The sequence below is a fragment of the Vidua macroura genome, chromosome 1 (genome assembly GCF_024509145.1).
Source record: "Vidua macroura isolate BioBank_ID:100142 chromosome 1, ASM2450914v1, whole genome shotgun sequence".
Classification (NCBI taxonomy): Eukaryota; Metazoa; Chordata; class Aves; order Passeriformes; family Viduidae; genus Vidua; species Vidua macroura.
Window position 1 is genome coordinate 133044422 of NC_071571.1, and position 22981 is coordinate 133067402.

A 22981-nucleotide genomic window follows, 5' to 3' on the forward strand; every position below is an offset into this window, starting at 1 on the left:
TGATAATTGTATTCTTTTTGAGTTATGTTTGTTTCTATTACTCTCATCTAAACTTTATTTGCATTTTAACTTTGCTAAATATTCTTTGGACTCCTGTGAACTGCCTAAAATAACTGTGGTTTGAATAAATTCTTCTGAAAATAAATAAGAAGCTACAGAGGGCTAGGTTTGAAACAGATCTAGATTTCAAAAAAAAAAAATCTTAAAGGACATCAGAGGACCCAATTCTGGCACCCAGTTGTGGACAAGTCAAAAATATGGATGTCTTGAAGTGTGAAAAAATAATTTCTCCTGAAAGAAGAGGGAGAGGGAGGCAAATTAAACATTAAGAAGCAATGTTGAAACCGAAATTTCTTAAGTGCTGTTTGACTTGTTTGTATTCAAGGAAAGAATTAGATCTGTGTTGAAAAATCTTTGTAACACAGATCTAATTCTTTCCCAAAGAAAGATACCCAAAAAAGTAGTATCTTGTTTTGCTTTTCTGATGACTTTTCAGGGATCTGTACTAAGTGATGGGTTTGTGATGATGAGCCAAAACTTTTTGCATCTATCTGTTTGGAATGTGTGTTACGTAAATACTACTGAAGGGTACTACAACATACTGCTGGATTGTGTGCCTGATCTCCGTTTTGATGGTGCTAACGGTGCTGTTGAGATAATTTGTTTAACTCATCACTGTAATAATATCTTTTTTTAAGGTCTGCATGACTGTGCTGGCTTACAAATTAACTGCAGTGGCTTGTTACAGGGGATAAAACATTCTGAGATGCTGCTTTGGAGCTGTTTGGTTAAGATTTTCTTAGCTACCTGATCTATGCTATAAAGACTAGATTTCTTCCTGGAAACCAAATACACTCGGGTATAAATGATAACCTTTTTTACTACACTGTTGCTATCAGTTCACCAGCCTGGCCTACACAGCGTGCACCTTGTGCCTGCATAGCAGCACGAAGATGTCGGCTACTGACACGGCTGCTCAATAAGGGTGAGGAGGAGCGGGCAGCGAAGCTCGCCGGCGAACGGAGGCGGGCTTGGCCCCTCTGCGGGCACGCCGGGTGCCTCTGGCTGCCGGACAAAGGCGGCGAAGAGCCCCGCTGCCCTCGGGAACGGGCACGGACCTGCTTTGGAGAGCAGCGCCGGCGGAGTGCAGAGCTGACGGGCAGCACTGCTGTGGGCACCTGGGGACACCGGCGTGGAAGAGTGACCGCTTGCTCTCCGCTGAGTGAAATACTACGCAGAAACACAAGGGTGATGCTTACCAGAGCTGCACCCCGGGCGCTGTATTTCTGCCTGCCCTCGGCAGGCGCTCCCCTCAGCCCCGATCCCCGCCCTGACCGCAGCCGCGCCTGCGCGCCTGAGCGAGGGCCGGGCGGGCCCCGGCTGCAGTGTGGGCAGGGCCGCGTCCGTGTCCCGGAGACAGCGCGGCACCGGGCAGGTGGGTGCCGAAGAACGATAGGCGAGGCCAGTGTCGCCGCTGGAGCCCGGCGGGGCTCTGCGGGAGCCTCGGCAGGGCATCCCTGGGGCGGGCGGCGCCGTGTCCCTGGCGCCATGTTGTACATAGCAACAGTTGCTACGCGCGGGCCGGCCGCGCTGCCCCGGCTCCGGCGGTGCGTGAGGGGAGCCTGGGTGCCGGCTTGCAGGTAAATCCCTGATCCGGGCCGGAGGATGTGTGGGGAAGCTGTATTGGAGCTGGGCTGTGCCGGCGCTGTGCCCCCGAGTCCTGGTCACCGCGGTGCCCGAGAGCTACGCTGGGCAGCTCCCTCCCGGCCACGGGAATAAACGAGAAAAATCGCCGGTGGTGATGAGAATTAAAAGATTCTTCTGTTCTTCTTTAATTATTTCTTGCATTTGTCCCTCTTTCCATGCGTCTTCTTCCTTTTCCAGTACTGAAACCGTAAAGTCTTGGGGCAGAATCTCTATGCAACACCTAATTATGACCAGTTATTATTTAAGTGATACTGTATTGTAAACATTTTTGTGTAACTACAAATTAATGTGTGTGATTATGCAAGACATTATAGCGCAATTATTTTAATTTGGTTTGTAGCTACACATAGTTGTTTTCACATACTGCCTAGTTGCCCTTATTGTATTTCTTAAAAATTAAGAAATCTGATCGCTTTGTGCACTATATAAAAGGGGGTGGGGGGAATAGAATTTCAGCTCCGTAGAGCTTGTAGTTAAAATAGAAAAAGATGCAGATGAGCAGATCAAAGGTACAGGGAGACAGAAATGTCTCATTTGAATCCCTCATTTCTTCAGTTACATACTTAGTGGAAAAGATTCAGATTAGTGCTGTAATATAATCAGAGACCCAGAAAATGCAGTTAGCTAGGAAAGAAAATTGAATTTATTTTGTCTACAGAGAAGCCAAAGATTTTCCTTCCTTTAGATACACTGCATTGGTTAATGTCTTCCCTCTGAAAAAAAGGAGTGTCCTTCACACTAATATCTTCTCCTTTGTGCTTATCCCACTTGGTCAAAACAGGTATGTGTTAAATAAAACAGAGAATGTGGTAGGCAAAACTGGCAATTTTTCTTTAAGTGGGCTTTCTGAATTGTTCTGACTTGCAGTAGAGTTGCATACTCTTACAAAGCATATCTCACACTTCTGTCTGTAAGCTTCTTGTCAGGGAGTTAATGTAATCAGGTCTTCAAATCTGGTATTTTTTCTTTACAGGTCTGCTTGCATGAGAGAGTGGAGTGTGAGCAATTTTATTCCTTAAATTTGCATTACTTCAAAATGTAACTAGAAGCTTACAGAATCGCTTTTTTTTTCCTTTTAATATTTAGTTATGGGTGATGAGTCAGTACCATATTTTTTGGGTGAAGGAACCACTAAAACATATCAAATACCTATTAGTCATCTGGACTACAAATTCATTGAAAAATGCACAGATGTTAAGCACCTGGAAAAGATTCTCAGGGTATTAAGGTAAATTTATTTTTTTCCTTCATTAATAATTATATTCCTGTTCTGTAAAGTTTGAGGGAACCTTTTTCTATTTGTCTGAACCCTGTCTCTGACTTTCTAATTTAAAATTAAAGTACGAAATTAAAGTAATCATGCTAAAAGTGTCCCAATGATAACACTGGAAATCAAAGTCCTTTTTTAACCACCCAAAAGTTTGAGTAGCTCAATGCTAGTTTTTTTATAAATGCTGCCACTCTGTTTTGGTTTTTTCATGATCTGTGTTGCATGACTTGCAGTTTCAGATGCCACATCTATGTAACTTTTGCTTTAAATGACACAAGTTTCTTTTTTATGAGCGCCGTGGTGATAACTTTTGAACTGTGTATGTGGGCATTGGAAAATGGTTGAAGGTTAACTGGAATTTTCTAATAAAAAAGTTATTAGATGATAGTGAAATTGAGTTGTAACAGGAGAAAAGTCTTCTGCATGGACTACACATGGAGGGAAACATGGAGGATGTGGTGCAGTTCTTTTTTGTTAACATTTATATCTTTGCATTTTAAAGGTCTGGTGAGGAGGGGTGTTACCCTGAACTTACGTTGGTTTGTGAAAAGAGAATTGAGCATTTGGATCCAAGGAGCAGAGCTCTGAGAAAAGATAAGCCTGCAGCCACAGCTTCTGATTTCACAGCTGAAGAATGGCAAGCAATTAATAGTGAACTGATGGTACAGGATCTAATTTATAATGGTCCATAATATAATCACTGTGATGTATCAATCTTCTTTTTATGCTTAAGTAGAATGTAATTATTTGATTAAAAGAGGAAATGATCAAAGGATTATGTTTTAAAATTTATTTTCTTGCTTAATGTCACTGAATGTTAACTGCCCATTTTATCTCTACAGATTTTTTTTTTTTGGTAGATCACTTTTTATTCAAAAAACCATTATTGCTCTTTGTCTTAATTGCTTTTCCCCATTAATAGTAGTGCTTTTTAAGGATAATTGCTCTACTGCCTTAAGGTAAAAATATATTATTTATTTCTTTTCAGAGCTGGCTGACAGAAATGAATGAAGATGATAAGAAATCACAGCTCCTGAGAACAGACACACTGAATGAAAGACAAGATAACTTGCCCCCCATTCGTTGTTCCAGCAGCTGCCTTCCCACTAATCAGGTATCTCCAGTATTTTGTGTTAATTATAAGTGTTAACTGTAGGTTTTTCTAAAACTGGGAGATTTTATATGTATGAACTTCTAATCATTGTGCCTTTCTTATTAGATTTATTTTGTTAACCAGAAAATAAATACATTTAAACTCCCTTGCAAGAGACCAATGCTTAAACAAAAATGCTTTTTTAGTACTAGCATGTGTATTGCAATAATATTTTAATTCTGATCAAGAATTCACTGCCAAAGCAGATTTCCTTAAACAGCTTTTTATATTTTTCAATTCATATTTCCAAGTACTGTTTAGGCATGTGAACTAGGCTCCTTCTGGATAAAATTACGCCAGGAGATTTTCTCCAGCTGCCAGTAGGCTTTTGTTCCATGGGGCCAGTCAGAAGCCAGTCTAAAACAAACACCCAGGAACTCATACAGTGTGGATGTTAGAGCCTCTGCAGCAATTGTTTTACTCTGTAGCCACTCCTGTACTGGGTAGTGCTGGTGTATATGTAGCCTTTGATTGTGTTGGTAGTTTGTGTTGATATTCCCACTGCAGTTGTACAGCATACTTCCTAATTTAGCCCTTAAGCATACTTAACAAATCTTCATGACTACAGAAAAAATATTTACATTTTTTCCCCCAGGTATTAGTTTCCTTACATTTTTGTGGGGTTTTCTTGTTTTCATTTATTTATCTGCCTGAAATCAGTTTTTTTCTGGCCAGCTTTTCTTGCTAATACTAAATATAGTGCTACTGAAGGGTTTGGCAGACAAGTAGGTGCGGATGGGATTTTTCTGAATTGTCAGGTATTGTCACGAATCAGTTCAATCTGATTCTCAAAATTTTCTTTGAAATTCTGGGACATTGCAATAGGAAATTCATTAAGCATTGTTCATTTTGGAAGTTAGTGAGTCAAAAACATTATGAAGGGGCCCTTACAGGTCATGTGATCTTTCATACTAATTCCTATTATTCTTGAATAATTATGTATTAGTAAATGCCTGATTTGTGTTCTTGTGTTGTCAGAAACTACTTCTTATTGTCAGCTGGTATATAGATGTTGGACCAAGACATTTGGGATAGCTAGGCAGTCTCTGTTATGTGGTATACAAAGAGGCTGGGAATTCCAATGAATGTTTTATAAGTGGTTAGTATTGAGACTAAGGTGTGCTTTTGTTTGGTTTGGTTTGTGGTTTGTTTTAGTTAATGTGTAATCTTCCATATTCTGCAATGTATTTTCCTCTTGACTGTCCTATTTTGCTGAGATGGATTGTGCCACTATAGCCTTATCCTTGATTCATGCCCTGATAACTGCTAGAACAGAAAATGGTTTAATACCATATGAACTCAGTAAATCCAGTTTAGAATGTAAGCATAAAATCATGTAAAGTCCCTAATCAGTTGGGACTATAATTATTTTTCAGATTGGCATAATATAATTGTGTAAGTGGGATCAAGTTTAGAATTATTGTGATAAATTTATCCTCTTTGCTAGAAAGAAATGCACAAAGTCTTTCCATAATTTTATGTTATTACTTGTTTGGAGAATATTCATCTGATCTGATACATAAAGAGTTCAGCATTTTCAATGAATCCAGTTCTGGAACTCATTGTTGACCCTAAATCAGTGGACTGCACTAATGGGTACGAATTTGGTAAATGAAAGCATCTTGTTTTGTCTCTAATCAGATTTTCTTGCTGATACTATATGTAGGTGTAATTTCAATTCACTACTGATTGTTTATATAGTGTTTTCTTTCTATTGGTGTGAATCCATGGGGGGGATTTTACAAAAGTGGGCTGAAAAAGAGTAAAGTTTATGCAAAATCCCCCTCTATAACACAATGTAGAGTTTCTGTCTTACACCCCTGTTTTCCTATTATGCTGCCCAGGACTGTCTTAACTGTCCACACTGCATAATTATTATTTTTGCTGCCTCATTTTGTCCAGGAGAGAACTAAAGCATGTGTTTAAAGATACTCATATTCAAAAGACTGTATTGATGGGATTTCAGCTTAGGCTTCTTTGGCTAACAAAATACTGTTAGGCAAAACCAAAACATGGTTTTCTAAAACTCTTCCAGAAAGATTTCCATCCTCAGATACCTCCTCATGCCACAGCCTGGGGCATGCAAAATGCGTGCAAGTTCTATGTTATTAAAATCCACCGTGATAGGATCTAATAGCCTTCTTCTTGTTTTGGATATTCTGAATTAAAGACACTGTTTTTTTAAAAACCAGCTAACACTGGTTAGCTGTCATAGAATAGTAATGTTTTAGGCCAGCACACAGGGCCCACAGGAGAACCAAGGCCAGGTTGTGTCACCTGTACTGAAGCCAGTTTGTGTGTTTGTGTTTGGTCCAGAAAATGTTCAGTGGACTTCAAACCCAGTGGGATTCATGCATTATGAATTATGGCAGGAAACATGACAAGCACAGAGATTTCTTTTTTCTGAGTTCCAGGGCATACAAGTGTACAGTTTTTATTGAAGCCTCTTGGATGAGATCCTCTGAAATATTACTGATTGAGAAATTCCTGACTCTGCTGGAACCACAGCTTGATTACAATTATTTCAAAGATACAAGACTTAGAATTTTTTTAATTGTGGATTTTTGAGTCAATGTTTCTTCCTCATTCCTTAAATGTACATGCTGTGGTTCTCTCCCTAAGCTGGAGTTGCTTTAGTGTAAGTACCTTATGAGAGTTCTTCTGAGAGCAGTATTTTTGCTCACTTAAATTAAGGACTTTCAGTTGAAAAAAAAATGCTTGATATGCATTAAATTAGTAATATACACCAGGATGGATATATAATGATAACTCATGTTTCAGGAAGGCATATTTAGGAGTTCCCTCCTCTAAACATATGTTGATTGCTAAATATATGTCATTTTGTTTCGCTTCCTGAAAGACGTAACATTAAGAGTAATTCTGGAGTTATATACGACAAAAATTTGTGTAACCTAACATTACAGATAGTCAGAAGTGTTTACAGGAAGGGTCACATTTGCATTATATAAATTGAGGTGTTTACTTCCAGCTGCAGAAGTATGTCCTTGTTACAGTGTCACCACTGGTAAAGCGAGTTTAGGAAGCTTCTGGTCATTTCTTTGATCCAGTTTATCACATGCTGAATTGAACTGGTACAGATATTTGGAAATCGTACTGTGATCTATCAGATTGTTTGTTTAAACACAGAAAATTGTAAATATTTATATTTAAAATATAAACTCTATACAGAATTACACTGGTCTAACTTAATGAATGTTGGATTGCAAGGTAAGAGGAGGACTAAATGGCCAGGATAGGGTAGATGGGACTATCTTGAACTGGCTGTTCCACTGTGAAATACCTGTTTGGAACCACACCTTGCTATTAAGTATTTTAAGTCAACAAGCAGGGAGGGGCAAAGAAGAAGTATAGTCTCATGACAGAGGTAGAAAAGATGCCAAAGGTGACAGCTAGAGAAATAGAGTCCTTTAGTGTAGGAGATGGGTTGAGATACAAGGCAGTCAAATCTGATTGTCAGAACTGATTGCTGCAGGAAGGTCCTCAAGATAAATTTTAGGTAAGGCCAGCTTCAACGATGGAACTTGTCTAAAATCTAAAATGAATGCAAATAATCTTGGAATTGTCTTTAGTGAAGTGATAAATGGTGAAAAGAAGTCCAGACACTACTTTGAAGTCATTTATTTGCAAATTTGTTATGAGTGTTCCAGGGACTACCAAAATCTGTGCCTTTAATTCTCTTGGGAAAGGGAAGCTTAAAACCAGGTTACTGATTCACTCTCAGTGTCAAACACCTCATCACAAGGCTGGGTGGCTGAAGACTGAGTTTTCCCTTGCTATGTTGAAAGGATGGTTGGGAAGATGGCATCACAAGATACTAATTAGAAAGTTTCACTCAGTGCCTCTGTGATGTGATAGGACAGCAGCCAAGAAGTGTGAAACTCAGGAGCCCCTCAAATTGCAATGATACATGAAATGCATCAAGATTTTCTTTGAACCAAGATGAATTACATTTTCAAGACTGAGCTAATATTAGTTACGAGTAGTGTTGGTTACTAGGAAAATATGTACTGCAGAAACAAAACCAATAAAACCCTCTGAAATCCACGGCAACAAACTGTCTTACAAGATGGCTGTTTGTTTCTCTTTTAGAACAAAAAATTGCAAAACAAACAAAGAAGCAAGAAAAACATACCACGGGATTACAGTGAATGGGACAAGTATGTTTAATCCCTTATATTTCAGTTTTAATAAATCTTACCTGTTTAACTAGAGAACACAGTTGATGTATTTTGCAGAAATCTAGTATTATGGTCAGCATTTTAGGGAGCTGTAATGCTGATGAAGCTTTGATTTTCCTTAATAAATATTCTGTTAAAATGGAAATGACACATTGTGTTGCTAACAGCTGAGGACAAGTTAGTCTATACTTTTGTACAAGCAGTGTGAAATATAGTAAATCAGCAGAAAAATAAATAAAAATTGTTTACTTAATTTATGAGATTTTTGAAAACAGCTTTAGGGTTATTTAACATGGACTTATAAACATGGACTTCTCTATATCTAAAGCCACAGTTCTATACTGAAAACAAAACTGATGAGTACTTACTCCTGCACTGAACCCCACTAACCTCAAAGAATGAGCTTCAGGCAGGTGCATCAGTTTACTCAGATGCAATTACACTTAATAGAGGTTTAGACAGTAACTATTTCAGAATGGATGGAGCTCTGATACAAAGACATTCTGCATCATGTAATGGTGGTGCATCACCCTCCCAAGTTACATGACAGGTTCATGCCCGAATTGTTGAACACAGAAAGCAAAAAGCACATACTTGTGTTGTACATTGTAGAAGCTTTTCTGTAGTTCCTGAAATCTGAAATATAATGCTCTAGAATTAGAGTGAGGAGGCACAAGTTTCTAGTGCAGTAGATGGGGATATTGTGGGGTTTGGGTAATGAAACTATACCCCAAAGCCCTTACAAAAACCCTGTTTTGCAAATCAATTATTTTCATGCATTGTATCTTTCAGAAATTGTGCCTTCCTGCTCAAATGTGGACAAAGAAAATAGTTTATAAAAATAATTTCTGCAACAATTGATTCTTTCATTAATTTATTCTTTAGTCTTGGTACTGTATCTTTCCAAAGTAATGTACAGATTTTGTTTACATGTTTATGTACACAATCTTTAAGTGCTTTAGCATGCTGATAATAGTACAGGTTGTGAATTTTTCCATAGAGTGTATTTATTTTGGGTTGTGAGTACACCGAAATAGAGCTGTCTGAAAGATGTTTCCAATTTAAAGCATATCATGGTTTTAAAATCCTTTGAGGAAAATTTCAAAACTTTCAAATAATTGTTTAGGTAATTTCTAAACAAAATGTTTCGCTTCTTATTTTAAAAACATTTATTTGAAATGTGGTTAATTTATAATAGGTAAAAGTGAGCTAGCAAAATATCAGATTCAAAATGGAGAACAGTTAGTGTTAGATGAAAAGGTTTTGAGTTGGAGAAATTTTCAAAAATAGTAACTCTATTTTAGAAAGAAATTTTTCATATTGTCAAGATCATTATGAAAAGGCTATTTTCTGTTACACCCTACACAGAAAAGCAGTAAGAACAATGTTTCTGCATAGTGTAGGAATTGATTATTACTATATTTATTTTACAGTGCTATGGCAGCAATATTTCTTTGATATATGTTCCTAAACACTGTTTTCAAAAGCTGCTTTAGAGCTGCTTTGAAATGTCTGACACTACTTGTCTCAAGTTTACTGTATAAATTACTTTGAAGCTGTTTCTTAGTTATTTTGGCAAAGGTTAATGGGGATGTTTGAGAGGGCTGGGATGGAGCCTGATGATACTGTTTCTTAAATTTTACCTGTCTTTTTTGGGGAAGATGGTAAGGAGGTGAGGCAGAGATTGTTCTTTGTCACCAATAATTGAACACAGCCTGTATCTCTTTTCGTTTGGTTTATAATGAAAATACAGTATGCCTTTCTGTCAGCTGAGGAGTCTTGCTATGCAGCATTATTGAAATGGTCATTTTATTAATTAAAGGTTCGATGTGGAAAAGGAATGTTCTAAAATTGATGAAAACTGTGAAGAAAGTAACTCAAAAGCAAGATTCTTCAGTAGGCCAAGTCTACCCATAATTGAAAAGAAAATTGACACAACTGGTAATGTCCTAGAAACATAAATTTTCTTTAGTTGTAATACTGTGTTGTAGAGCATGAATACTAATTAAAGAAGTATATCATAAAGTGCCTTTATTTTTAAGCCCCTAGAGATGCTAAAAGTTGTTAGATCATCAAGTGAGCTTGAAGCCATGTTTGAAAAAAATCTAGTCTTGCTTAATAAACAGTAAGAATGTTTATGTTTAGATGAGAGCACTAGGTAGAAATAAAGCATACATCTGGTATTGTAAATGAATGGTAGAGGTTAGCCAACTACTTTTTTCTTGCACGCTGAATTGTATGCCTATTAGGAGAATTCAGTGTTTTATTACAGAAAATAAAATACAAATTTGTCTTTTAGCAAACTATGTGCTTTTAAAAAATGCAGACTATGAGATTCAAAGTATTTTATCTGACTGTTTTGGTTTCATCTGTGCAAGTTGCTAGTTGTGTAGAAATATTTTTTGCTAGGAATGACAAAGAGGGAGAAAATTTTTATTGCTACTCGTGAAAAAGAAAAGGGCAATGAAGCCTTTGCCACTGGCGATTATGTGGAAGCAGTGACATATTACACTCGGTGAGTAAATGCTATTGTGTTCTTTTATTCTAATGACTCTTACTTGTGAATGTTCAATGTAAGTGAAATAAGTTCCTAGTGAAGCAACCAGTGGCTATTAGATTATTTTCAAAACGGCAGAAAGATTTGACATAAGAATATTTAAAGCACCGATCCATCCTCATATTAATTTTTATTTATCAGAAGAGAAGGGGCTAGATAATGATGGAGTGCAATCTACATGTGTCACAAACTTCCTCAGATTTTTTTAAAACCATTTTTAAACCAATGGCTTAAAGAATGTTGAGAAACGAAATCATTCCACATGTAATTTAACTCTGTGCTTTGAAATGGTAAGGACTTCAAAAAACCCAGAAATCAGAAGTGTCAGAGTTGTTATTTAGAAATGTAGAGTACATGGGAATTTTGGGGTATTAATTACCAGTGTAAATAGAGGGTAATGATATGACGCTACTGTGAGATGAAACGTGAAGATCATTAATGAGCTATGATACTGTAGTGGGATAACCTTGAAAAAAAAATTACAAGAATGTTAATACATCTGTCGTCAGTGCAGATAAGTATGAAGAAAATAATGAATAGAAATAGTGTGGAACAGCAGTAAAATAAATAATTAACAGAATTATGTTTAGGAAGTATCATCCATAATGCCACTGAAGGAGGCAGGATTTTGTAGAACAGCTTATGAAAATTTATCTGGAGGTTGCTGATATAGATAGATATGTATATATGTATGTGTGTGTGCACACTTGTAATGATACTCATAGAGCACAAGCTGCTTAACTGAGGCATTTGATGCGTGATGGGTTTAGTTTTTTTTGTTGCTCTTGAATTGCAGCCTGAAGATCGTTCTTGTTTTGTTTGGGTTTTTTACATAAACATAAAAAAGTCTATAGCTGTATTTCATATACAATAAATAAAATACAGATACATAATATAAAAATAAGTTTAAAATGTCTGCTTTTGGTACATAAATAACTACTAATAACTAAGGATAGACAGAATCCTTTCGAATGGAGAGTTTTTCCATTTTTGACCCACATGGAGCATTGTATGCCTTTTGAAATGTGTGATAGTGACGCTATGCTGTTCTAGCTGGTCACTTTTCTAATCCTATCTGCAATCTATTTTATTAGAGTTATAAATATTTAAGTATTTTGGCGTGAATTGTTGATAACCTGAAGGGGTCATCTGTGGCTAGAATGGAAAATGTAGAGTCTGACCCTCTTCTTCTTACCATTGGCTTTCTTCTCTGGCTTTTCAGTCTCTTGCCTATTCCTCTTGTGTGAAGACAAACCTTCACACATTGAATCACTGCTTAGTCTAGAATGCATCTCCTCTCCTTCTTCACCCTCCTACCCTTTCTAAAGAGCATGCACAGATTATCCCTCTGGGATCATAGTTGCATAGAGCTTTTATTCTTTTTTTTTGTTTGTTTCCCACATGTTGTGCATTTGTGGACAAGTATTTGAGAATTGTTCTTCAACCATGTTTTTTTTTTTTTACAAGGAAAGTTTGTCTATTGCAGTGTGCTGTCCCCCTGGCACTTCCATTGCTGTTCTTTCCAGTGAGCACAGTTTAGGATCTTCCTTGCAACACTAACAAGGTTGTTGGCAAAGATTCTCTTACAATATTTTGTTATGTGCATCCTAGCTGTCCTTGTTCCTCAGAGGTGATTCTGTTGTTACAGAAACTAAAGCCCTACCTACAATACCAGCCCTGCAGCCAGACATGGACATGGACAATTCATCCACTGCTACCTCAGCCTTTCCATTTTACAAGCAAGATCAAGGAGAGTCCCATGTGTTCTCCCCCACCACCATGCTTTTCATCATAATCCCCAGAGCTCTGTAGTTACTCTTCATCTCTCAAAGGTTCCATTTGGCAGTTTTTTTGGAGTCTACATGGATGGCAGGAGGACATAGTGACAGGAGGTAGTCTAAGTGACAGATGAGCCATGGCATCTCCTCTGCAACATCTCAGGTCTAAATCTGGCAAGCAGGAGGCCTCTGAAGACAGTAAATCTAGGTGGTGGATAGTTGCCCATGGTCTCACAGGAGGGAGTCTCTAACCACTACTGTGGTTACAATACCAGTATTAATATTGCCATAGTACTGTTTGCAGCTTCCAGTGGTGAAGTGGTTCTAGATTCAGGTTTTCTAACTCTGACGCTAACATGATCAATATTCCCTTTCTTGTAGGAGTATATCAGTAATACCAACTGCAGCTGTGTATAATAACAAAGCTCAAGCAGAAATCAAACTTCAGGACTGGTACAGTGCTTTGGAGGATTGTGAGAAGGTACTAGATATGGAACCTGGCAACATAAAAGGTAAAGCAGAAAATAAAATTTCAATTTATTATTTTACCTCTAGCAAATAAAATGGTACATGAGGTTAGTTGACTTAACTGAGCTTTAAATCAGGTCTAAGTACAAATAAGGAAACAGCATAGTCCCCAAAGCCATTTAAATGGTTCTTTGGGGGTTACTGAAGTTTTATTCAGTTCATCCTGTTGATCTGTAATGGGAATTCTTACATGGCAGCATGTCTTTCATACGATAACTATAAGCTCTCTTGTATGCGTGCAGTGTTTCCATAATACATCCACTGAATTATAAATTAATTTAAAAGGGACTTGAAAACAATCAAAGTTGTTGGTTTATTCCTTTCTGAAGACAAGGTCTTGAATGTAGCTAACTGTATTTGCATAGGTGGAGGTGGAAAATTTGAAAACTATGAAAAAGTACTTCACAATGCATGACTGCTGCCTCAAAAGATGTGATGTGAAATTGCATCATTAAAAATCATAAAGAAAACACTTGTTACTAATATAGAAGTACAGAATTTTAAAAACTGCGTAACTGCACTTAATATGTCTAGAAAAAATAGTGTATTTTTATTCACTTTATACTTGAAATACATAAATAATACACTTCGTTCTTTTGTAGCTTTGATGCGTCGTGCCACTGTGCACAGTCATCTGCAGAATTACCAGACTGCTATAGAGGATCTGAATAAAGTGTTGTCTGTTGAACCAGAAAACTCTATGGCTAAGGTAAAGATCTGTGAGTTCAATATGGTTAGAAAGAGGCTGTATGCAGATGTAGCATAAAGTGAGTACAGTTCATGTTGTTTGAGGTGACTGTGAGTTTTGAGGACATACTCAATCTGCTGCTTCCCAATACCACATGTGGTGGAAATTAGGTACTTGAATGTGGCCAGATCTTCTGTTCATGACTTGATTGTGAGGAAAAGTCTTCTCTATTAATGTAATTCAGGTGCTTAAAACATTTTCTGCTGAATATGCTTGCAGTGTTAGTGTCTTGCTGATCAAAGCTATTTGGAAATTTCTCTTGAAAAGGTCCATTGAGATAGGTGCATATAAGTTTGAGTACATAAAGAGAAGAAGAATTCAACAGATGCCAAACTTTTGTTGTTACAGTGGTAAAGTTTACCCAAAAGCAGAAGAACTGGATTCTGTCCTTGCTTCAGTGTGATGTTATAAATCCTCATTTCTCATCTCCAGGGTAAAATGGAGAACCTTTCGTACCTTCTGATAAATCTGGACTCTTAATAACCAATTTTGGATCAAAGAAAGCCAGATGCTTTATTTGAAAATCAAGGTCAGGATGTGGTCCTTGCGCTACTATTACTCTGGCTGTTAAGGAGAGGATTTGTTTGTGTCCTTTGATTGGTATCTTACAGTGTTTTGCAGGTTAGAACAGGCCTTGCTTTTGGACTTTGTATGTCCTGAGAATCTTCAGTTCTGGGCAGTTTTGATAGTAAACTGCTTGTTTACTATGTAAAGTATGATAGTAAACTGCTTGTTTTTACTATGTTAATTATGAGTCTATCATACTATTACCCTCCCAATATTTTTACCTATGACTTCTGGATGCTGTGCAATTGTCCCAACTTCTGACTTCTGTCCAGCTCTTGTTGGTGGCATATTGTAAGCTGCTAGCAGCTTGTCCATTGCTGCTTCTTTCCATGGAGTTTTTTATTACTGTTGCCTGAACCAGAGAAAGTGGTACAAGCCTCTTGTGTCAAATACACTACATACATTTATCCCTTTTAGGGTGGTCCTGGAGCTAAGTTCCTGTCCAGAATAGTTCCTGAGTTTCACATCAACCAATGAATTATATGTCTCTAGATCTGAGTTCTGAAAGAGATTTTGGTCTTCTTCTTTTCTGTTTACAAGACTGAATATCTAAGTACCTTGTGAGTCTCTGATGACAAATTCTACGACAGTCTATGTGAAAAGATGTATCAAATAGGCTGTGCTGAGACTTCTTATAATACCAGAGATAGTCACTCATTTTGTTTACACTCTTCCATTTCTTGCTTTGCTGAGCAGTGCTTTTGTAGCTGAAAGTAGATATCTGTACTTTGTCCTTATTCATGCCAGCTATTATGCCTTGGCTGGCACATCTAGAAATGACAAGTGCTTGGCAGGGCATTTTATCAAGTTTCTCATTGCTTGGAGAATCCTCAAAACTCTCTTGTGCTAAATATGAATGTATGGAACATATGCAGAGTGCATTTTTATATCCAGAATCACTAATACAAAAGTGAATTGGTTGTCAGTAACTGGAATTCTTCAAGGTAGTTTGTCCATGTGAATCTTTGCTTGATCCTGTTCTTATTTTTTCTTGAGACAGGAAGTACTGAGATGGCACTTTCTTGCACAGCATTGAATTACATTCAGAATACCACATAATGCTGGGTGTTTCTTACTCTGCTCTGACAGTGTAAAGTGATTTAGTGGTTTATGGGTTACAGTGATAGTGCTGGTTTAACAGTTAGACTTGATCTTAAAGGTCTCTTCCAACCTTGATGATTCCAAGTGCAGTTAAAGGGGTTTTTTTTGAGTAATGGGAAAATATTATGGAATGAGAAGATGTTTGATCATCTAATTGCAGTTCTTATAAGAGGAGCAAACCTTATTATTATTCAACAGTGTCCTTCTGCTACATTGTTAAGAGACTATTGTCTCTTGGTTCTTGTTCTCTCAATTGTATTTCTCCATCAGTTGTCCATCTGACATTAGATTCTCCATAGCATAAATTTTGATTCTGACTTTAGGCTTTTTTGGAGATTCTCTAGAGAACCTGTCTTTTTAGTAGACCATGCCAGATCTCACGATCATAAATCTACTTTCTTCCTTTGAATTTAGTTTTTTTCTTTTTGATAAGCAGTGCGTTCAAGAAAAGTATTTATCTATTTATGTGATATCTTCATGCAAAGATGTGACGAAATCTTGTGTCTATTTCTTGTAAGAGAGAAATTGGCTATTAATCTTGGTTTGATGCTGACTCTTGGAAAATTCACATTTATTTACCATCTTTTTATATTGGCAACATTTATCTTGATAATTCTTCAGGATCTCACATGAATTATTTAACAGAATGTATTTGCTGTACATAAACTAATTTATATAAATTAATTTATATACATAATAAAAAAACTTCTGCTATTGCTGATTTTTTTTCTCTATTGTAGAAAAATCTGCTAGAGATCAAAGAGAAACTGAAAAGTTTAAAGCCTGTATCTGAGCCTCAAGGCAAAGGGAAAAAAATACTTATTCAAGAGATAGAGGATTCAGAAAGTGGTGAAGGAAGAGGGGAAAATAAAGAAGAACTTGAAAGACGTGGTGGATATAAAAGTAATGTCTTATCATTTCCTATTTTATTTTAACCTAAGGAACAAATAGTTGTCTTTGAGATAGTAATGTTTATTCACACAATTCATCCATATATTCTTGCAAAGAATTTTGCCTGTTCAAAGACTAAACTTATATTGACTACTTAAAGTAGATCTGAGTGTGAAATCTAGAACCCAGTTTTATTACACATCTTTGTAATTCTTTCTAGAATGGGCATAACAGAGACAAATGGAAAATGTTGCTATAAATCACCTATTTCCCTGTGCCCTCTGTAATTTTACACCTGTCCTTTGATGTGGACCCGGTTAAAAATTTCTTCTGGTGAGAGAACATTTTGTGTTCCTGAGATCTTTCTGTCACACAGCTTTCCTGCCTTTCCACCAGCACATTTTTCTTCTGCATTTTTCTTCCCAAGCTTGCATCAAAGGGTGTAAAAATGATCAAGTATAATTTGTTAACATCTATAATTTTTGTTGTTGTTTGTTTTGGAAACTATAAATTTTTGTTTGTTTGTTTGCTTTTTATTGTAAGAACTCATCTCTGTGCTCTGGAAGTTTGTATTAGAGGTAAACAACATGTACTGGATGTAGTTTACAAGCAGTTTAAGTGTATCTCCCATTCCTGGATTAGTATGTGGTTAACTGCAAGGCTCTTGGGATGAAGCCACTGGCATAATCAGAATCCATGGCTTGCAGGAGGAGATGAGGCAGCAGGGGCCAGGAAGGCTTGCATTGGCAGGTTGCTTTTAGATTCAGCTGCATGGCTGGCCTCTTGCCTGCAACAGAATAAAATCCCTAGGCTGATTTCACCCTTCTCCTTTCTTTTAGTTATGTTGGCTCTTTAAGGTATTGTGGCATGACAGCTGTGACTTTTATGTTTTCTGTGTTTTATCTTGAAACTAAATCAGTCTGTGGGTTTTGCAGCTTAACAGTCAATGTTGGACTGTAAATGTGTGATACAATAATGTATTATTGGCACACAAGATTAGGGAAAATACATTTTCCCACATCCATTGATGTCTACCAAATCTCCTGAGCTAAAAGCTTGGAAGAAAGGGATGCATCATGTCCTTAGCCTTAAATGTCTGTTCATTTGGGGGGGTTTTCTATTGTGAGCATTCAGATGATTATGTGCCTTCTAGCTCCATAGGAAGACTTCCATTCTGTTGATGAAAGGTTAGGCCTTTAAACATAGGGAAGATTGTCAGCTGATGCCAATAGCATATGTGTTCCTGTGATACACATAAGTACTTCTCAGATTTAAGTGGCAAGCATTGTCATAGATTACACTGTATTTTCTTGTACAACTGGAAACAAATACGAATTTAGTTCAGTGAATGAATAAAAAATGTTCTGTGAACCTAACAGCAATAAGTAGACTAAATAAACATCTAGTCCTGAAATCACAGGCAGTCCAGTAGTCCATGTAGTCCAGTCATGTAGTCACATTTATTTCACATTCGAATTGGTAAGCTTAATACATTCCTACTGAACTTACAGTTTAGGGATTGGAAAAAAAAAATCGTTTTCTTTAGGGCTGAAGAGTTGATTTCTGAACTTTGAACAAAACAGTCTAAATATTAGAGTGTAGTCTCTCTTAAGCAAACATAAATGGAGCCCTTTCTGTACAATAGAAATAGAAAATTTCTTGCATCCTAGAGACTATAAAAACCACTATTCAGGCACTGCAAAAACTAAAAACCATATGCTTGACAAAGCACCTGGTATTTTGACATGTTTCTAGAAGTTATAATCTCAATTAAAAAATACAGTTTAAAGATAAATTGATACATTTTAAATAGCCCCTTTTAATTAAGACAAATTTGTTGAGCTGTGTGGTATATACTTGATCTATTACAATATTAAAGAATATTATATATATTACTATATATTATATAATTGTAAACACCAAACTTCAAATATTCCTGTTAGAGTATTTAGTGGTTTTTTTTGTTTGGTTGTTTTTTTTTTTTTTTTTTTTGGTTGTTGTTGTTGTTGTTTTGTTTGGGTTTTTGTTTGTTTGTTTGTTTGTTTAGTTTTATGATGGTCCTTCCATTTTAAGTTTGTTGTTTTAGTAACAACATAAATTAAAATTATTTCTTGTGTGTATTTGTTGTCGTTCTGGTCAAAATTCTGTCCAGACTTTTCATTACCTTTCTTCAAATTCTCCTTGGAATTTATAATATGTCTTGAATTTTTTTTCCTTAAGAAAAGTTCAGAAGTATTGGTATTTTTTTTAGGCCAGAATACTGCTTTACTGCTTTCATGAATACATTTCTTTGTAGAGACCAGTACAGGAACATTGTTTTTAAAGACTGAAACTAAAAGACAATGAGAATTATATCTGAGAAGTATAGCTGTACATTTTTTGCATGCTGTTTACTCAGACCTGAAATATTTAACCAGTGAGTATTGCCCAGCAGCTAAACAAGGTAACTATCAGCATTCCTATTGTCAGGGGGACTCCAGACTCCAAATGCTATAAATGCTTCCTGTTTAATCCAGGACTGGTTCTGTGCACTTCACCTTTAGTAAATTTCTTCCTATATTCAGGAATTACACATTATTCACATTAATAATATTCACATCACATATTGTGTGCCTGCCTTGCTTTTTCTTTGTCTCTAGAAGCTGGGATGCTCTTTGACATTGTTCCACTATGTTTTGTAAAAGCTTGTCCTATCACCTGTTAGGCTGTGACATTTACATTTTTTTTTCTATTTTGGTGTATGTAAAATGAAAATACTTTAGCATGTATGTTAAGGAAGTTGCTAATTACACTGGTGTCTGCATTTATCTGCCCAGCAAGCCTTTTACCACCATTCATCCTAGCAAACAGACTTTAAACCTTTTTGGTATATTTGGTACCACCAGCTGGATGGGTGGGGGGGTGGATGTCTCAAGTGTAAATAATTTAAGTTTTACAGAAATATCTGTGTGGGTCGATTTAGCCTATCGTTGTTCCCACTGTTAGCCTATCGTTGTTCCCATGAACTTATTATTAAATATGGTATTTCAAAACAGGGATCTCAGCTAGGTAGGAGGCACTAGAGGATCTATTGTTTCTACAATCTTATGTTTTCCCATCTTGTTCAGTTTGATTTCCGTAACATTTTGTGTGTTGAAAAAAATTATTTCTTTCATTGTGGACGATCTGGAGTTCATCCATATTGAGTCAGTGTCAGATGTTTTGTTAAAATCAATTGAAAGTATCATTCCAATATGTAAAAAAATTTTGTTGGACAGATAAGAACATCAGGTTAAGGGAAGATATCATCTTAATAGTACGAAAAGGCAGAGTTGTGTGCTTAGTACTATCGAGAGTCAGGCTCTGCAGAAATCTGTCTTTGAATACTGCAGTGGTAATCTGGTAGGAAGTCAGATGAATATGGAAGATAGAGATTTTATTCTCTAAATACCCTTATTCTATGATTTTTTCCTAAATAAATTTGTAATAAATAACAGTGAAAGCTGAATGATCACAAGTATGCATAAAAGGGTTTTTGACATGTTTAAACGAAATCTTATTGAGAAGGATTTTTAAGCTTTTATCCTGTCTAGTCTATGTTATATTTGAGAGGAGTTTTGTATAACGTTACTGGTTTGATAGCTTGTGATCTAATTTTAAAACGTAGGCATTTGATTTGGTCACAGAAGATCAAAGCGTCCGTGTTGTAATAGGCTGTATTTAAAGAGTTAATTTCAAGGTGAGCCCTGTACCATTCTGACACCTCAGGACAGGGGTTTCCTTGTGCCCAGCAAGGGTCAATGAGGCTTCGTAGTAATCTATTCTCAAGAACAACTGATGGTTACTTGTAAGAAGGAATTTTTCTGTGTCCTTAGCAGTGTTTTCCGAGGCTGATAAGCCCCCCTAGCGTTGGGGTGCTGCAGGCTTTGGTCGGTGTCCCTGTGCAGCACCCCCCTGCCGCGGCAGGCCGATAGTTTGCGCTGATGATGCGGCTCTAACCCGGCTCATTAATGCCCTTGCAGCCTCCGCCTCGGCAGCGGCAGCGCGGGCGGCAGCCGCGGAGCCCGCCATGGGCAACGCGCACAGAAAGTCCCACGGCAAAGGCGGCGGCAGGGCTCGGGACAGAGACACGCACAAGCACAAGGACTCCGCTGAGAGCGGATTGAAAAAAGGCGCGTCAGAGAAGAAGTCAGAAAAGCATTTGTCAGACAATGAAGGCGAAGTTAATGGCTATTTACGCAGTGATGAGAAGAGTGAAAGCGCCGAAGCCGAGATCTCCAAACCGCATAGAGAAGGGTCTCAGTCGGCTGGTGGTGGCAGTTCCACTTCACTTCCTCCTACTGCAGCGAAACTAAAAAGTGAAGGAAACGAGTTTTTTAAGAGTGGACAGTTTGGAGAAGCTGTGCTCAAATACTCGGAAGCAATTGAATATGTCACTGGCCTTGGTAAGTGTAACACCTTATACTTTAAATCTACAGCTGTTCAGATGATTTGAAGGAACTACAAGTAAACGAATTTAGCCTGCCCCTGGATTTGTGACAGGAGTTACCATGCAGTAAATCTTGCATCATTTCAGTAGACAGCTATTCACATTGCAGAAAATATAGGACGATGAGTGAAATAAAGTTTTAATTTTCTAGGGGATAGAGCTGTTGACATTTATATTTGAATATTTACATATTCTAGGCGACTTGATAAAGGAAAGCTCTTTACTGCTTTGTAGTGTCAGCAAACTGCATCACTGCAGTGAAGCTTGGAGTATGTAAATTTTTAATTCTTAAGTGTAATTTCAGTAATACTATTTGATTTTAATTGTAACTTCTTTTAGGAGAACAAAGTCCAGATGATTTAAGTGTCTTGTACTCAAACAGAGCAGCATGTTACCTCAAAGAAGGGAACTGCAGTGACTGCATTCAGGATTGTAACAGGTAAATTGAAACCTCCCGTGTAGAGCAACAACATTCCTGGTGATGATTAAACATTTTAAGTGCTGTTTGACTCAGAACAGTACCAATAAAGTGGGATTCACTGTCTAAATGACAGATACCTTTGTTACATAAACAATCACATGAAAACTAGGAAAGTAATAACTTTTGACTTACTGTCTTACTGTGTAAGGGCAGTTCTTAAGCTTTCTGTGTTCACAGAAATGCATAGTGGGATTAAATTTTTTAATTTAAAAGCAGGTTTATAGTGGACTTCTGCAGTAACTAATATGTTAAAGCTTTGTTAAGCCAGCTGCTTATCACAGTATTGGAAATTGCTTTTGAGCACATGTATGGTGTGTGTGTGTTCTCTGTTGGTTTGTTGTTTTGGTTTGGGGGTTTTTAATATATACTTGCATATTTATAAACAGTAATTATGGCTGTTAAGGAATTGAGCTAAAATCCTTTCTGCTTATTGTGCCTTTTAAGGATACGGGAGTTAGAGAAGATCAGACACCTTCAGTAACTTCCAAACACTGTGTCCCACTAAATTATTACTGTATTTTTGATGTTTTGGGTTTTTTTAATATTTCCATAGATTGAGTTTCTAATGCTGAGGCTAAAGGTGCAAAAAAGTATCTTAAAATAATTAGAAGTCATATTAATTAGTCAGTGGGGTTTTTTGTACAGCATAACTCTACTGTTAAAAAAAAGCCCTCCAAAACTAAAAATAAAATATGCATGTACCTTTGTAATACAAAGGTACAAAACATTTTAACTTACTGTATATATTCTATCTGACAGAATAAGTTCTCTGAAAAAAATGACTCATTAGCAGTATTTTGTTAAAATAGATGCAGGATCACAGGCGGCTGGCCAAGATGACATATTTAAGACCCATCACATTTTTCTTTTCAGGAAGTTTGAAGTATGTAAGACTTTAGCTGGAATCAGTAATACAGAGGTTTTAGGTTTTGTATTCTTACCAGTTATTCTTACTGTCTAATGATAGTGTCCTTAATGTCATGCATATTTCCTGGATGTACAAGGACTCATAGTACTTAGTGGTAGAAATAATACAGAGGTAGAAATAATTTAAAGACGGGGAAGCAGAACTGCAAACCTGCAAACACATGTAAATTAGGCAATGTCAAATCTTCAGTAGGCAACACAATATAATAGATGATCTACAAATAGGTTACTTGATTTTAAACTAAGAAGTTATGTAGGGTTATACTACAAGAAACCTTCTCCCCATGAGCACTGCTTGGCATTGCAACAGGTTACCCAGAGATGTTGGGCAGAGATTCCCATGGAGGATTTTCAGGCCCAGCTGTATCATGCCTCAAGCAGCCTTGTCTGATCTTGGAGCTGATCATATCTGTAGCAGAAAGCTGGGATATCTCAGTCTGGATGGCTTTATGACTTCATGAAATCAAATTGTCTAGGCTCATCTTAATTTCACTATTTTAAAAGTTTCTCTCTCTTTAGCAAGAATCATTGAAAAGAAGGTAGTTTCTGAGAAATACAGCCTTTGACTGCTTCATATTGCTGGAAAAGTACATAGCGTTGGGAAGG

The 22981-nt window shown here is 37.0% G+C and overlaps 1 protein-coding gene across 1 annotated transcript in view; it reads left to right on the forward strand.

The window, feature by feature from the left end:
- Positions 1-2795: 2795 nt before the first annotated feature.
- The window catches only part of SPAG1 (sperm associated antigen 1), a 35799-nt gene continuing 15613 nt past the window's right edge, over positions 2796-22981 (forward strand). Inside the window, exons 1-11 of the mRNA XM_053994858.1 lie at positions 2796-2935; positions 3480-3639; positions 3966-4091; positions 8241-8308; positions 10152-10270; positions 10739-10844; positions 13046-13176; positions 13795-13901; positions 16349-16511; positions 20501-20923; positions 21307-21406. Coding sequence (XP_053850833.1) covers positions 2796-2935; positions 3480-3639; positions 3966-4091; positions 8241-8308; positions 10152-10270; positions 10739-10844; positions 13046-13176; positions 13795-13901; positions 16349-16511; positions 20501-20923; positions 21307-21406 — 1643 coding nt within the window. The remainder of the gene's footprint in view (positions 2936-3479; positions 3640-3965; positions 4092-8240; positions 8309-10151; positions 10271-10738; positions 10845-13045; positions 13177-13794; positions 13902-16348; positions 16512-20500; positions 20924-21306; positions 21407-22981) is intronic.